Here is a 17,804-nt window from a genome sequence, read left to right as displayed (position 1 = left end):
AGGCGGAGAGGTTTGGGGAAGGAGTTCCAGAGCTTGGGGCCTCGGCTGCTGAAGACACGGCCACCAATAGTGGAGCGATGGAAATCAAGGATGACGGGAGAGGCCAGAATTGGAAGATCGCAAACATCTCGCAGGGTTAGGGGCTGGAGGAGATTGGAGGAGATTACAGGAGATAGGGAGGGGGCGAGACCATGGAGTGATTTGAAAACAAGGATGAAAATGTAAAAATCGAGTCATTGCCGGACAGGGAGCCAATGTAGGTAAGAGAGCACAGGGGGTGATGGGTGAGCGGGACTTGGTGCAAGTTAGGACACGGGTCAGTGAGCACTGGGGTGATGGGTGAGCGGGACTTGGTGCGAGTTAGGACACAGGCAGCAGTGTTTTGGATGAGATGTTTCTGTAATGTGATAGGATGAGGAATAAACACCTCTTTTCTTCCTTTCACGGCAGCCTGTGTGCTGTCAAACTACCTCTCTGACATCAAGTTGCGAACAAACTGGAACATACTCCAACTGAACACAGGGAGAATGAACTCCAAGTTATGCAGCTCCTGCCAACATCTCCATTCCCCTCCAAGGCTGCTCCGACTGTATGAACAGGTCATGGACACAACTTCAGTATCCTGGTAAACACCGAGCTTCAAACCTCACAACAACTCCATCACCAAGAGTGTTTCCTTCACCACAGGAGGTTTGCCCATCTCCCCTCCGTCATCCCCATGTAGCCCTGAACCAAGATCGTGCTCCGTCAAGACTCAACCTTTTCACTTCCCACACCAGCCTCCCGAACTTCCCCCCGCACTATTGCAACCAGTCCAGAGCTCTGCCGCACACAACATCTAGAATTTCAGTTGGTGTTATTTTAATGCTGGCCATCGGCTGGGCACACAAAGGGTTAATTTGCTTGCCACCCAAGAATCTAAATATGCCTGAAAGATGAGGCATTAACCATTAGCAAAAATCCTCCCAGTCACATCTCTCTAATGGATCACCCACTCCCCTCCTACACAACCTATATTTGTTCTAAAGGTTAATTGTTTGTGAGGTCTGATTTGAAAACAGAGTCTCCCGTGCACTATTCTCATCTCTTTCCCTTCCTCCAGCCTAATTAACCTTTCTGGGAATTCGTGTCTGAATCTGTCCCCCCGTAACTCCAGCAGCATCCGGTGGGACCAGGACTGAGCTGCCGAGACATGAAATATACAGGACGCTCGCTCCACTAAACACATTCGGCACAAGCCGATAATTACCTTGCCTGCTCTTGCCAGTCACTGCAAAAACCCATGCAACAGTGACAGAGACTGGAACATGGCCAGCGGAGTTACCGCCCCATTCTCAGCAGGGCAGCATTCTCCGAACTGGAGTTTGGTCTATACCGACCCATGTGCAGTGTATTAGTATCCATTCGCACAACCACCCCCGAATACACCGTCATTGCCCACTGACACCCCCCCTAATACACTATGTCACTGCCCACTGACACCCCCCCTAATACACTATGTCACTGCCCACTGACACACACACCCCTAATACACTGTCACTGCCCACTGACACACACACCCCTAATACACTGTCACTGCCACACACACACACCCCTAATACACTGTGTCACTGCCCACTGACACACACACCCCTAATACACTGTCACTGCCCACTGACACACACACACACCCCTAATACACTGTGTCACTGCCCATTGACACACACACACCCCCATAATACACTGTCACTGCCCATTGACACAAACAACCCTAATACACGGTGTCACTGCCAATTGACATACACACCCCTAATACACTGTCACTGCCCACTGATACACACACCCCCCTAATACACTGTCACTGCCCACTGACACACACCCCTAATACATCTCACTGTGCCACAATCCAGTCTAGACCCAGCTTGATTTTCTTCAGTCGGGTGAAAGACCCATCTAGTGCCATCCAACAAGGGATCATTTACTGACCATCTCATTGCCAAGTCCATTTGTTTAAAGAGTAAAACTCGACTGACCCAAGGCCAGCTGACACAGAATCGGAAGTAGCAAATGTCACATGACTGAATTTCAAACCACAGGTTTGCTCCAGAGAAAACATTAATCGACTGTACATTAATAAGCACTTTGTTCCAACCGAGTGACCCCGGAACTAATTTATACATTTCATTTTACTGATTGGAAAATAAAGTAAAAGCACCAGAGAAAAAAACCCGAAATTAAAATAATCAACCTCCTCGATCGAGCTTACAATCTGACACACGACCCTCTGAACTCTGACCCACGACCCTCTGACCCTGACGCACGACCCTCTGACCCTGACACACGACCTCTGACCCTGACACACGACGCTCTGACCCCTGGCACAGGATTCTCTGACCCTGACACATGACCCTCTGACCCTGACACACGACGCTCTGACCCTGACACACGACGCTCTGACCCTGACACACGATGCTCTGACCCTGACACACGATGCTCTGACACACGACCCTCTGACACACGATGCTCTGACCCTGACACACGACCCTCTGACACACGACCCTCTGACCCTGACACACGACCCCCTGACCCTGACACACGACCCTCTGACCCTGACACACGACCCTCTGACCCTGACACACGACCCTCTGACACACGACCCTCTGACCCTGACACACGATGCTCTGACCCTGACACACGACCCTCTGACACACGACCCTCTGACACACGACCCTCTGACACACGACCCTCTGACCCTGACACACGACCCTCTGACACACGATGCTCTGACCCTGACACACGACCCTCTGACCCTGACACACGACCCTCTGACACACGACCATGACCCTCTGACACACGACCCTCTGACCCACGACGCTCTGACCCTGACACACGACGCTCTGACCCTGACACACGACGCTCTGACCCTGACACACGATGCTCTGACCCTGACACACGATGCTCTGACCCTGACACACGACGCTCTGACCACTGGCACAGGATCCTTTGACCACTGCCATTATGTTGAGACTTTGCACACCTGGAACCCCACAGAAAACCCAATTTTGTTCATAAAATGAAGGGGATTTTCATGTGGAGCTTTGCCCCAAGTACTGTGTGATACCTGGGTCGGGTGTGTGCGGGTTAGGGCTCGAGGCCCGAGGTTTGCTGTTGATGAAGTCCAGTTGACTGAAAGCCTCAATAACCAACAATCCCTCTGCCTCCCATGTGAAGACTCCAACGCCCCTCCCCTGGCAGGCTCTGCTGATCCAAGGGGTCCCTGATTGGGATGAAACCAGCGGTGGCCTCATGTGACGGTATACCTCACTGTAGTGACTACCACTGAACAATCTTACACCAACAGTCTGAAAGCAAGGACTCAGGGGATCACAACAGGAAGATCCCTCCACAGCATTACATCAGGAGCCTGACAGCGGGCAGCCGACAGTGGAATAGGAGCTGCTCCCAGTTTCCTATTCCACAGAGTCTCATCATTCACTGTGTTAGACAGGAAAATACCAGGAATGACATATGCTGGAGAACCAGTCATTACATATCACCCGCACCACAACCCCCTTCACACAACACCAAAGAGTTCCCTCGCCCGCCCGCCCCCCCACCCCCCAATCACCAACATCCCTCGCTCAATGATCTGACATCCACCCGATCTTCAAACAGGGACAATCCCCCAGCTTCTCATCCGGCAATGAACCAATGCAGATCTTCTACTTCTATCAGCACCGGCCGGCACGGACCTTACAGGAGCACCGATCTCACACCAGCACTGATCCAAAGCTCGGCACAGCCAGCGAGTGTAAGAACACCCCACCCACCGAGTGTGCCGCAAGGCACCATCACTTACCCTGATTGCCAGCCAGCTGCAGGTTACTCCTGTCCTTGGTGAGTCCGTTGGTCTTGGGACTGGCGCTGGGTGCATTACCCGCTGTCGCCCGGGGAGGCCTCTTACCCGGGACCTTCACCGTCGTCCGCAGCAGGTCAATTTCCTTGCCGTGAACGTTCTGCATGTAATCCTAACGGGCAGCAGAGAAAGAGCATTAGGAGCTGTCCCTGTCCCCGAGGCCGCAGCATAAACCACCCTGGCACCAGGCAACACGACGCAACATACAGTACCTCAGCTTGGGCCTCACTGAACAACAAGTGATTTTTAGCCGATGAACTGAAGCTTTCACGAATTATGAAGGGATCGACAGAACTGATCCGGACAAATTGTTTCCAATGACCAAGGATTCAAATCCCAGGGGCTCGAGATCACAGTGAGGACATTGGGAGTAAGTAGTGAAGTCGGGGAACTGCATCACCCAAAGACCAACCAAGTTATGAAATGAAGTTATCACTATAACAACAGTATACATGGGATCAGGAGACAATGATCTGCTTTTCTGGAGAGAGAAGGAACTGGGGATATGTGGAGAAAGGGTGGGGTTGAGGGATATAGGAGAAGGTGGGTAGGTGGGATTGGAGGATATGGGGAGAATGTGAGTAGGTGGGATTGGAGGATATGGGGAGAATGTGAGTAGGTGGTGTTGGGGATACGGAGAGAACGTGGATAGGTGGGGTTGGGGGATATGGGAGAAGATGGGGTTGGGGTAATATGGAAGAACGTGGTTAGGAGGGGTTGGGGGATATGGGAGAAGATGGGGTTGGGGTAATATGGAAGAACGTGGTTAGGAGGGGTTGGGGATATGGAGAGAAGGTGGGGTTGGGGTAATATGGAAGAACGTGGTTAGGAGGGGTTGGGGATATGGGAGAAGATGGGGTTGGGGTAATATGGAAGAACGTGGTTAGGAGGGGTTGGGGATATGGGAGAAGATGGGGTTGGGGTAATATGGAAGAACGTGGTTAGGAGGGGCTGGGGGATATGGGAGAAGATGGGGTTGGGCATACAGAGAGAACGTGGGTAGGTGGGGTTGAGGGATATAGAAGGTGGGTAGGTGGGGTTGAGGGATATAGAAGGTGGGTAGGTGGTGTTGGGGATATGGGGAGAAGGTGGGTGGCAGGTGGATATTAAGAATATGAAGAGAAGGAATGATGAATAATAAGTGATCGGTGATTGAATGTCCTGGATTTGTAAATACAGTATGATCCCTTGAGGTTATATTTTGTACAGGGCAGAAAAGCTGACTTGGATCAACAATAATTAAGAAATAAGATGATTATCAGAGTTTGGGGTGATAGAGAATGTACATTCACAAACTGCAACATAATCAGCTCCTTCTCCATTATCGCAGGAATCAAAGGCCAATCGCGAGGAGCCCAACCCCTTCACATCCACCCTGCAGTGTTAGGATGCAGACTCCACATCACTGAGAGACTCACATTGCACCTGTCCCATTATAGCAAAAGGGTATCAGACAGTGTCGGGGCGGTGTGGGGTCAGCCCGATTTGGGGTCGGGGCAGTCTGGGGTCGGGACGGTCTGGGGTCATGATGGTCTGGGGTCGGGGGGGTGTGCGGTCAGCCCAGTTTGGGGTCGGGGGTCGGGCGGTCTGGGGTCGGGACAGTCTGGGGTCGGGGGGGTGTGGGGTCAGCCCAGTTTGGGGTCGGGGGTCGGGCGGTCTGGGGTCGAGGGGGTCTGGGATCTGCCAATAGAAAATAGGTGCAGGAGTAGGCAATTTGACCCTTCGAGCCTGCACCATCATGGCTGCTAATAAGAACATAAGAATTAGGAACAGGAGTAGGCCATCTAGCCCCTCGAGCCTGCTCCACCATTCAACAAGATCATGGCCGATCTGGCCGTGGACTCAGCTCCACTTACCCGCCCGCTCCCCGTAACCCTTAATTCCCTGATTGGTTAAAAATCTATCTATCTGTGACTTGAATACATTCATGAGCTAGCCTCAACTGCTTCCTTGGGCAGAGAATTCCACAGATTCACAACCCTCTGGGAGAAGAAATTCCTTCTCAACTCGGTTTTAAATTGGCTCCCCCGTATTTTGAGGCTGTGCCCCCTAGTTCTAGTCACCCCGACCAGTGGAAACAACCTCTCTGCCTCTATCTTGTCTATCCCTTTCATTATTTTAAATGTTTCTATAAGATCACCCCTCATCCTGCTGAACTCCAACGAGTAAAGACCCAGTCTACTCAATCTATCATCATAAGGTAACCCCCTCATCTCCGGAATCAGCCTAGTGAATCGTCTCTGTTCCTCCTCCAAAGCCACTATATCCTTCCTTAAGTAAGGTGACCAAAACTGCACGCAGTACTCCAGGTGCGGCCTCACCAATACCCTGTACAGTTGCAGAAGGACCTCTCTGCTTTTGTACTCCATCCCTCTCGCAATGAAGGCCAACATTCCATTCGCCTTCCTGATTACCTGCTGCACCTGCAAACTAACTTTTTGGGATTCATGCACAAGGACCCCCAGGTCCCTCTGCACCGCAGCATGTTGTAATTTTTCCCCATTCAAATAATATTCCCTTTTACTGTTTTTTTTCCCAAGGTGGATGACCTCACACTTTCCAACATTGTATTCTATCTGCCAAACCTTAGCTTAACCTATCTAAATCTCTTTGCAGCCTCTCTGTGTCCTCTACACAACCCGCTTTCCCACTAATCTTTGTGTCATCTGCAAATTTTGTTACACTACACTCTGTCTCCTCTTCCAGGTCATCTATGTATATTGTAAACAGTTGTGGTCCCAGCACCGATCCCTGTGGCACACCACTAACCACCGATTTCCAACCCAAAAAAGACCCATTTATCCCGACTCTCTGCTTTCTGTTCGCCAGCCAATTCTCTATCCATGCTAATACATTTCCTCTGACTCCGCGTACCTTTATCTTCTGCAGTAACCTTTTGCGTGGCACCTTATCGAATGCCTTTTGAAAATCTAAATACACCACATCCATCGGTACACCTCTATCCACCATGATCGTTATATCCTCAAAGAATTCCAGTAAATTAGTTAAACATGATTTCCCCTTCATGAATCCATACTGCGTCTGCTTGATTGCACTATTCCTATCTGGATATCCCGCTATTTCTTCCTTAATGATAGTTTCAAGCATTTTCCCCACTACAGATGTTAAACTAACCGGCCTATAGTTACCTGCCTTTTGTCTGCCCCCTTTTTTAAACAGAGGCGTTACATTAGCTGCTTTCCAATCCGCTGGTACCTCCCCAGGGTCTAGAGAATTTTGGTAGATTATAACGAATGCATCTGCTATAACTTCCGCCATCTCTTTTAATACCCTGGGATGCATTTCATCCAGACCAGGGGACTTGTCTATCTTGAGTCCCATTAGCCTGTCCAGCACTACCCCCCTAGTGATAGAGATTGTCTCAAGGTCCTCCCTTCCCACATTCCCGTGACCAGCAATTTTTGGCATGGTTTCTGTGTCTCCCACTGTGAAGACCGAAGCAAAATAATTGTTTAAGGTCTCAGCCATTTCCACATTTCCCATTATTAAATCCCCCTTCTCATCTTCTAAGGGACCAACATTTACTTAAGTCACTCTTTTCCGTTTTATATATCTGTAAAAGCTTCATTCATCTCAGTACCCCTTTCCTGCTTTCTCTCCATACCCCTTGTTCCCTTTAGCTGTAAGGGTCACATCTAACTCCCTTTTGAATATATCCAATGAACTGGCCTCAACAACTTTCTGTGGTGGAGAATTCCACAGGTTCACAATTCTCTGAGTGAAGAAGTTTCTCCTCATCTCGGTCCTAAATGGCTTATCCCTTATCCTTAAACTGTGACCCCTGGTTCTGGACTCCCTCAACATCGGGAACATTCTTCCTGCATCTAACCTGTCCAGTCCCGTCAGAATTTTATACATTTCACCCTCGCATTCTTCTAAATTCCAGTGAATAAAAGCATAGTCGATCCAATCTTTCTTCATATGTCAGTCCTGCCATCCAGGGAATCAGTCTGGTGAACCTTCGCTGCACTCCCTCAATAGCAAGAATGTCCTTCCTCAGATTAGGAGACCAAAACTGTACACAATATTCAAGGTGTGGCCTCACTAAGGCCCTGTACAACTGCAGTAAGACCTCCCTGCCCCTGTACTCAAATCCCCAAGCTATGAAAGCCAACATGCCATTTGCCTTCTTCACCGCCTGCTGTACCTGCATGCCAACTTTCAATGACTGATGAACCCAGACACCCAGGTCTCGTTGCACCTCCCCTTTTCCTAATCTGTCACCATTCAGATAATATTCTGCCTTCCGTTTTTGCCACCAAAGTGGATAACCTCACATTTAGCTACATTACACTGCATTTGCCATACATTTGCCCATTCACCTAACCTGTCCAAGTCACCCTGCAACCTCTTAGCATCCTCCTCACAGCTCACATTGCCACCCAGCTTAGTGTCATCTGCAAACTTGGAGATATTACACTCAATTCCTTTGTCTAAATCAGTAACATATATTGTAAATAGCTGGGGTCCCAGCACTGATCCTTGCAGGACCCCACTCGTCACTGCCTGCCATTCTGAAAAGAACCCATTTATTCCCACTCTTCACTTCCTGTCAGCAAACCAGTTCTCTATCCACGTCAGTACATTATCCCCAATCCCATGTGCTTTAATTTTGCACACCAATCTCTTGTGTGGGACCTTGTCAAAAGCCTTTTGAAAGTCCAAGTACACCGCATCCACTGGTTCTCCCTTGTCCACTTTACTTGTTACATCCTCAAAGCTTTCTAGGCCAAACGTCAGCGGGAGGCGGCAGTCCGAGCAGCGTCGGAGAGGCGAGTGTGGGGAGGCCTATAAAGGCCCAGCGTCGGCAGGAGTCCGAGCAGCGTCGGAGAGGCGAGCGTGGGAGGCCTATAAAGGCCCAGCGTCGGCGGGAGTCCGAGCAGCGTCGGAGAGGCGAGCGTGGGGAGGCCTATAAAGGCCCAGCGTCGGCGGGAGTCCGAGCAGCGTCGGAGAGGCGAGTGTGGGGAGGCCTATAAAGGCCCAGCGTCGGCGGCAGTCCGAGCAACGTCGGAGAGGCGAGCGTGGGGAGGCCTATAAAGGCCCAACCGGTGCAACTGCAGCAGGGTGAGAAGGCAAAAAGAAGTAGGAAGAAATCGAAAGGTGACGTCACAGCCAAGGAGGTGAGTGATTGGTAAGTAGTTTTTCTTTTTCTTTTCTATATCAGTAAGTAACATTCAACATTGTTGTTGCCAATTTAAGTTAATCTAAGGGTTAAGTCATGACAGGAGAGCTCGGACACGTGTTATGCTCCTCCTGTACTATGTGGGGAATCAGGGACGCTTCCGGTGTCCTTGATGACTACGTGTGCGGAAAGTGTGTCCGTCTGCAGCTCCTGACGATCCGCATTGCGGCACTGGAGCTGCGGGTGGATTCACTCTGGAGCATGCACGATGCTGAGAATGACACGTTTTGTGAGTTGGTCTTACCGCAGGTAAAGGGTACACAGCCAGATAGGGAATGGAAGACCAGCAGGAAGAGCAATGCAAGGAAGGTAATGCAGGGGTCCCCTGCGGTCATCCCCCTGCAAAACAGATACACCACTTTGGGTACTGTTGAGGGGGATGACTCATCAGGGGAGGGCAGCAGCAGCCAAGTTCATGGCACTGTGGGTGGCTCTGCTGCACAGGAGGGCAGGAAAAAGAGTGGTAGAGCGATAGTGATAGGGGATTCAATTGTAAGGGGAATAGATAGACGTTTCTGCAGCCGCAACCGAGACTCCAGGATGGTATGTTGCCCCCCTGGTGCAAGGGTCAAGGGTGTCTCGGAGCAGGTGCAGGGCATTCTGAAAAGGGAGGGTAAACAGCCAGTTGTCGTGGTGCATATAGGTACCAACGATATAGGTAAAAAAAAACGGGATGAGGTCATATCAGACGAATTTAGGGAGCGAGGAGCTAATTAAAAAGTAGGACCACAAAAGTAATGCTTGCTACCAGTGCCACGTGCTAGTCAGAGTAGGAATCGCAGGATAGGTCAGATGAATACGTGGCTTGAGGAGTGGTGCACAAGGGAGAGATTCAAATTCCTGGGACATTGGAACCGGTTCTGGGGGAGGTGGGACCAGTACAAACCGGACGGTCTGCACCTGGGCAGGACCGGAACCAATGTCCTCGGGGGAGTGTTTGCTCGTGCTGTTGGGGAGGAGTTCAACTAATATGGCAGGGGGATGGGAACCTATGCAGGGAGACAGAGGGATGTAGAATGGGGGCAGAAGCAAAAGATAGAAAGTAGAAAAGTAAAAGTGGAGGGCAGTAAAAGCTAAGGCAAAAAGCAAAAAGGGCCACATTACAGCAAAATTCTAAGGGGGCAAAGTGTGAAAGAAAGACAAGCCTGAAGGCTCTGTGCCTCAATGCGAGGAGTATTCAGAATAAGGTGGACGAATTAACTGTGCAGACAGCAGTTAATGGGTATGATGTAATTGGCATCACGGAGACATGGTTCCAGGGTGACCAAGGCTGGGAACTCAACATCCAAGGGTATTCAACATTTAGGAAGGATAGACAGAAAGGAAAAGGAGGCGGGGTGGCATTGTTGGTTAAAGAGGAAATTAATGCAATAGTAAGAAAGGACATTAGCTTGGATGATGTGGAATCAGTATGGGTGGAGCTACGGAATATCAAGGGGCAGAAAACACTAGTGGGAGTTGTGTACAGACGACCAAACAGTTGGGGACAGCATCAAACAAGAAATTAGGGACGCATGCAATAAAGGTACAACAGTTATCATGGGCGACTTTAATCTACATATTGATTGGGCTAACCAAACTGGTAGCAATGCGGTGGAGGAGGATTTCCTGGAGTGTATTAGGGATGGTTTTCTAGACCAATACGTCGAGGAACCAACTAGGGAGCTGGCCATCCTAGACTGGGTGATGTGGAATGAGAAAGGACTAATTAGCAATCTTGTTGTGCGAGGCCCCTTGGGGAAGAGTGACTATAACATACTAGAATTCTTTATTAAGATGGAGAGTGACACAGTTAATTCAGAAACTAGGGTCCTGAACTTAAGGAAAGGGAACTTCGATGGTTTGAGGCGTGAATTGGCTAGAATAAACTGGGAAATGATACATTGATACTTAAAGGGTTAACAGTGGATAGGCAATGGCAAACATTTAAAGATCACATGGATGAACTTCAGCAATTGTACATCCCTGTATGGAGTACAAATAAAATGGGGAAGGTGGCTCAACCGTGGCTAACAAGGGAAATTAAGGATAGTGTTCAATCCAAGGAAGAGGCATATAAATTGGCCAGAAAAAGCAACAACCCTGAGGACTGGGAGAAATTTAGAATTCAGCAGAGGAGGACAAAGGGTTTAATTAAGAAGGGGAAAATAGACTACGAGAAGAAGTTTGCCGGGAACATAAAAACTGACTGCAAAAGCTTCTATAAATATGTGAAGAGAAAAAGATTAGTGAAGACAAATGTAGGTCCCTTGCAGTCGGACTCAGGTGAATTTATAATGGGGAACAAAGAAATGGCAGAGCAATTGAACAAATACTTTGGTTCTATCTTCACGAAGGAAGACACAAATAACCTTCTGGAAGTACTAGGGAAACGAGGGTCTAGTGAGAAGAGGATCTGAAGGATATCCTTATTAGGCGGGAAATTGATGGGATTGAAGGCTGATAAATCCCCAGAGCCTGATAGTCTGCATCCCAGAGTACTTAAGGAAGTGGTCCAAGAAATAGTGGATGCATTGGTGATCATTTTCCAACAGTCTATCGACTCTGGATCTGTTCCTATGGACTGGAGGATAGCAAATGTAACACCACTTTTTAAAAAGGGAGGGAGAGAGAAAGCGGGTAATTATTGACCGGTTAGCCTGACATCAGTAGTGGGGAAAATGTTGGAATCAATTAGTAAGGATGAAATAGCAGCGCATTTGGAAAGCAGTGACAGGATCGGTCCAAGTCAGCATGGATTTATGAAGGGGAAATCATGCATGACAAATCAAAACTGACATATGAGGAGAGACAGGATCAACTGGGCCTTTATACATTGGAGTTTAGAAGGAGAGAGGGGATCTCATAGAAACATATAAGATTCTGACGGGATGGGACAGGTTAGATGCGGGAAGAATGTTCCCGACGTTGGCGAAGTCTAGAACCAGGGGACACAGTCTTAGGATAAGGGGAAGGCCATTTAGGACTGAGATGAGGAGAAACTTCTTCACTCAGAGAGTTGTTAACCTGTGGAATTCCCTCCCGCAGAGAGCTGTTGATGCCAGTTCATTGGATATATTCAAGAGGGAGTTAGATGTGGCCCTTACGGCTATGGGGATGAAGGGGTATGGAGAGAAAGCTGGAAAGGGGTAATGAGGGAATGATCAGCCATGGTCTTATTGAATGGTGGTGCAGGCTTGAAGGACCAAATGGCCTACTCCTGCACCTATTTTCTATGTTTAGAAGATTTGTCAAGCATGATTTCCCTTTCATAAATCCATGCTGACTTGGACCGATCCTGTCACTGCTTTCCAAATGCGCTGCTAATACATCTTTAATAATTGATTCCAACATTTTCCCCACTACCGATGCCAGGCTAACCGGTCTATAATTATCCGTTTTCTCTCTCCCTCCTTTTTTTTTTAAAGTGGGGTTACATTATCTACCCTCCAATCCATAGGAACTGATCCAGAGTCGATAGAATGTTGGAAAATGACCACCAATGCATCCAATATTTTGAGGCCCACTTCCTTAAGTACTCTGGGATGCAGACTATCAGGCCCTGTGGATTTATCGCCTTCAATCCCATCAATTTCCCGAACACAATTTCCTGACTAATAAGGATTTCCTTCAGTTCCTCCTTCTCGCTAGACCTCGGTCCCCTATTATTTTCGGGAGGTTATTCGTGTCTTCCTTAGTGAAGACAGAACCAAAGTATTTGTTCAATTGGTCTGCCATTTCTTTGTTCCCCATTATGAATTCACCTAATTCTGACTGCAAGGGACCTACATTAGTCTTCACTAATCTTTTTCTCTTCACATATCTATAGAAGCTTTTGTAGTCAGTTTTTATGTTCCCTGCAAGCTTACTCTCGTACTCTATTTTCCCCCCTCTTAATTAAACCCTTAGTCTTCCTCTGCTGGATTCTAAATTTCTCCCAGTCCTCAGGTTTGCTGCTTTTTCTGGCCAATTCATATGCCTCTTCCTTGGATTTAACACTTTCCCTTGTCAGCCATGGTTAAGCCACCTTCGTCTTTTTATTTTTACGCCAGACAGAGATGTACAGTTAATGTAGTTCATCCATGTGATCTTTAAATGTTTGCCATTGCCTGTCCACCGTCAGCCCTTTAAGTATCATTTGCCATTCTATTCTAGCCAATTCACGTCTCATACCATCGAAGTTACCTTTCCTTAAGTTCAGGACCCTAGTCTCTGAATTAACTGTGTCACTCTCCATCTTAATAAAGAATTCGAACATATTATGGTCACTCTTCCCCAAGGGACCTCGCACGACCAAATTGCTAAATAATCATCCCTCATTACACAAGACCCAGTCTTGGATGGCCTGCTCTCTAGTTGGTTACTTGACATATGGGTCTAGATAACCATTACCTATACACTCGAGGAAATCCTCCTCCACAGTACTGCTACCAGTTTGGTTAGCCCAATCAATATGTAGATTAAAGTCACCCATGATAACTGCTGTAGCTTTATTGCACACATCCCTAATTTCTTGGTTGATGCTGTCCCCAACCTCCCTACTACTGTTTGGTGGTCTATACACAACGCCCACTAACGTTTTCTGCCCTTTGGTGTTTCGCAGCTCTATCCATATAGATTCCACATCATCCAAGTTAATGTCCTTCCTTACTGTTGTGTTAATCTCCTCTTTAACCAGTAACGCTACTCCACCTCCTTTTCCTTCCTGTCTATCCTTACTGAATATTGAATGCCCCTGGATGTTGAGTTCCCGGCCTTGGTTGCCCTGGAGTCATGTCTCCGTCATCCCATTACATCATATCTGTTAACAGTTATCTGCACAGTTAACTCATCCACCTTATTATGAATGCTCCTCACTTTGAGACTCAAAGCCTTCAGGCTTGTTTTTTTTAAACACACTTTGTCCTTTTAGAATTATGTTGTAATGTGGCCCTTTTTGATTTTTGCCCTTGATTTCTCTGCCCTCCACTCTTGCTTTTCTCCTTCCTACCGTTTGCTTCTGCCCCCTTTTTACTTCCCTCTGCCTCCCTGCGTAGATTCCCATCCCCCTGCCATTTTAGTTTAAACCATCCCCAACAACACTAGCAAACACTCCCCCTAGGACATTGGTTCCGGTCCTGCCCAGGTGCAGACCGCCCGGTTTGTACTGGTCCCACCTCCCCCAGAACTGGTTCCAATGTCCCAGAAATTTGAATCCCTCCCTGCTGCATCACTCCTCAAGCCACGTATTCATCTGAACCGCCCTGCTATTCCTACTCTGACTAGCACATGGCACTGGTAGCAATCCTGAGATTACTACCTTTGAGATTCTACTTTTTAATTTAACTCCTAGCTCCCTAAATTCAGCTTGTAGGATCTCATCCCGTTTTTCACCTATATCGTTAATACCTATATGCACCACGACAGCTGACTATTCACCCTCCCTCTCCAGAATGTCCTGCACCCTCTCCAAAACATCCTTGACCCTTGCACCAGGGAGGCAACATACCATCCTGGAGTCTCGTTTGCAGCCGCAGAAGCGGCTATGTATTCCCCTTACAATGGAATCCCCTATCACTATCATTAACCAGATAAATGCACCGCCTTGTGCGAGGATGGATCCTGACCCAAACCATCAATGTATGCGTTCTCTCCACACTTGCTGACTGGCGCGCTCTGCGGTTGTAGCATTTTCTGTTTTTGATTCCATATTTCAGCTTTTTACTCTATCGTACAGCATCAACTGGGGCAGGACAGAGAGGCTCACTCTGTCGCGCACATGCTCAGCATTTCACTACATCAATCCCAGAGTGAGGAGTACAGTCCTTAATCGTTCAGTTACTAAAGGCACCACCCAGTGTGGACAGGAGCCATCCAGATCAGGCTAGGCCTGTTTCAGCCCTAGGTAGGGGGCAGGTTACCGTCCCTGAAGGACAGCACTGACACAGTTGGGTTTTTACGACAATCCGGCAGTTGCCATGGTGATTTTTCCTGGTACCAGCCCACAGATTACCAGATGTATTCAGGGGGAGGGGAAGTGTCTGGTCATATTATTGGGGGAGGGGCTCCAGCCCAGCGGAAACACCAAGGGAGCAGGGACTCTAGCCCAGCGGAGCTGCAGGGACACCAGCCGCGCCCAGACCACCGACACCAACACCTTCAGCGGGATATCAGCCAGAGACGCAGTCCAACCTCAGCAGCTGAGCCGGAGACTGACTGTATCCTTCTGTCCCTGGCCGAAGGGACCCCGTGCCAGCTGCTTCTGTCCCCGGCCAAAGGGACTCTGCACCGGATTCGGAGGGCGTCTGGCCGGCCGAGGGGACTCCGGGATGACCTGCCAAAGGGACTGGAGGACTTGCGGCTGGCCGAAGGGACTCCGAGGCTGGTGCTGAACCGGCTGGAGGGACCGAGGCGTGACGTCGTCTCATACTCCCAACCAACTTTTAATTAATTTTTTAACTTTTAGCCAACTTTTAAACTTACTAAACAATTTGGGAGAACTTTTAAAACTTACATTTTAGACTCTCAACCAAAATACTTTTAAACATCGATTACTAACTTACATCTTTGACTTTTAACAATTTTTAGAAACGTTTTAAATTGGGGAAACTTTTATAATCTATTATTGATTTACATCTTAGATTTTTAACAACTCTTAGAAACTTTTGAAATAAATTGGGAACCTTTATCAACTTTTAACTTTTAAAATAACTTTGGAAGTCACCTTCCTAAAGCCTGCCCCCAACCCAGCCTCGGACCATCTACCACCAATGGCGCTACTCGGCGCCGAGCTTGTGACCAACACTTCGCCGTAGGCAGTTAGGCTTATCGAGCTGTGCTGGTCTCCAGTTGTCTTGGATCCCCTTGCCACTGGACCAAGACCTTGTCCAGCTAAGCCCGTGCGGTTGTCTGTGTGCAGCGGCCACCCCACGTTAAAAGAACTCACGCACAGGCATCTTCCATTCCGTCAGTATGAAGTTTGGGACCTGGAACGTCAGGACCCTCATGGACAATCCCAACAGCAACAGGCCGGAACGCCACACCGCCATAGTTGCCCGGGAAGGCAGACGTTTTAACATTGAGATCGCCGCCCTAAGCGAGACCCGGGCGAGCAGGGGAAGGCCAGTTGAAGGAACATGGTGGAGGGCACACCTTCTGGAAAGGGAAACCAGAGACAGAACGCCATCTTCATGGAGTCGGCTTTGCCGTCAAGAATGAGCTGGTCGACCGCCTCAAAGACTCGCCCTGTGGGCTCAACGGACGCCTCATGACTCTCCATATCAACCTATCTCGGAACCAATGTGCCACAGTCATCAGTGCGTACGCCCCTACACTCGTTGCAACGGATGAGGCTAAAGAGGGTTTTTATTCCATCCTTGTCCTATGTCCCCACGGGCGACAAATTGATCCTCCTGGGTGATTTTAATACCAGGGTTGGCGAAGACACAGCCCTCTGGGGAGACGTGATTGGCAGAGAGGGGGTAGGGAAAGCCAATTCGAGCGGTACCCTACTCCTGACAAAATGTCAAGAACATGAATTCCTCATCACCAACACCCTGTTCCACCAGAGGGACAAATACAAGGCATCGTGGCAACACCCTCGCTCCAAACACTGGCACCTGCTCGACTGAGTCATCATCCGAGCCAGGGATCGCAAGGATGTGCGCTTCACCCGCGCCATGACAGGAGCTGACGACTGCTGGATGGACCACCGCCTAATCCCGATCCATCATCGACAACAACATAGACTCAAAGCAGAGGGGGCAGCAGAAGCAGTGCCGCAAAAAAGTTAATGCCGGGGCACTTAGAGACCCAGCTAAGAGAGCCCTATACAGCCAGCGCCTCACAGCTAACCTGCCGTGCCTTGATGACCCTGAGATGCTGAATGCCCACAGTGCTTGGTCTGCCCTCCAGGCCTCTATAACCAGTATCTGTGAAGAGACACTTGGTCTCTCAACCAGAAAACACCAGGACTGGTTTGATGAAAATGATCAGGAGATCGAAGAACTAATAGATCGCAAGCGCAAAGCATTTCTGAGCCTCAAGCAACAGCCCAACTCAGGAACTGCAAAACAACATTACAGACGGCTCAAGGCTCAGGTCCAACAAAAAACCCGGGACCTAAAGAACAGGTGGTGGATGGAGAAAGCACGGGAGATACAACAACTGGCCGACAGCCACGACATGTGAGGATTCTTCACTGTAGTCAAGGTCACCTACGGTCCAAACTCCCAAGGCCCCACCCCACTGCTGGCCAAGAACGGGGAAACATTCATCAAGGGCACCGAGGCTGTCAGGGCCCGCTGGAAGGAACACTTTGAAGATCTCCTCAATCGAGACTCTGCCTTTGACTCGAGTGTTCTCGACTCCATCCCACAGCATGCGACCCGCCAGCACCTCAGTGAAACTCCAACATTGCACGGGGTAGGCAAAGCCATAAAACAGCTTAAGAATAACAAGGCTACGGGTGCGGATGGAATTCCTGCTGAGGCGCTAAAGTATGGTGGAGAGGCACTGTTTGCACGGATACATGACCTCATCTCTCGCATCTGGAGGGAGGAGAGCATGCCGGGAGACCTCAGAGATGCAGTGATTGTGACCATTTTTTAAAAAGGGGACAAGTCCGACTGCGGCAACTACAGGGGAATCTCCCTGCTTTCAGCCACTGGGAAAATCGTCTTCTCCCTGTGGCCGAGGAGCTCCTCCCGGAATCACAATGCGGATTTCGTCCCCTACGGGGCACAACAG

At 49.0% G+C, this 17,804-nt stretch overlaps 1 protein-coding gene across 3 annotated transcripts in view; it reads right to left on the bottom strand.

The window, feature by feature from the left end:
* LOC139278449 (arf-GAP with GTPase, ANK repeat and PH domain-containing protein 1-like) overlaps positions 1-17,804 on the bottom strand; it is a 578,697-nt gene that overhangs the window by 130,992 nt on the left and 429,901 nt on the right. For all 3 annotated transcript variants that reach the window (XM_070897250.1, XM_070897260.1, XM_070897241.1), the window contains exon 11: positions 3,839-4,007. In XM_070897250.1, the coding sequence (XP_070753351.1) occupies positions 3,839-4,007 (169 nt within the window). The remainder of the gene's footprint in view (positions 1-3,838; positions 4,008-17,804) is intronic.

The sequence above is a fragment of the Pristiophorus japonicus genome, chromosome 1 (assembly GCF_044704955.1).
Source record: "Pristiophorus japonicus isolate sPriJap1 chromosome 1, sPriJap1.hap1, whole genome shotgun sequence".
NCBI lineage: Eukaryota > Metazoa > Chordata > Chondrichthyes > Pristiophoridae > Pristiophorus > Pristiophorus japonicus.
This window is presented reverse-complemented; position numbering and strand designations above follow the sequence as displayed.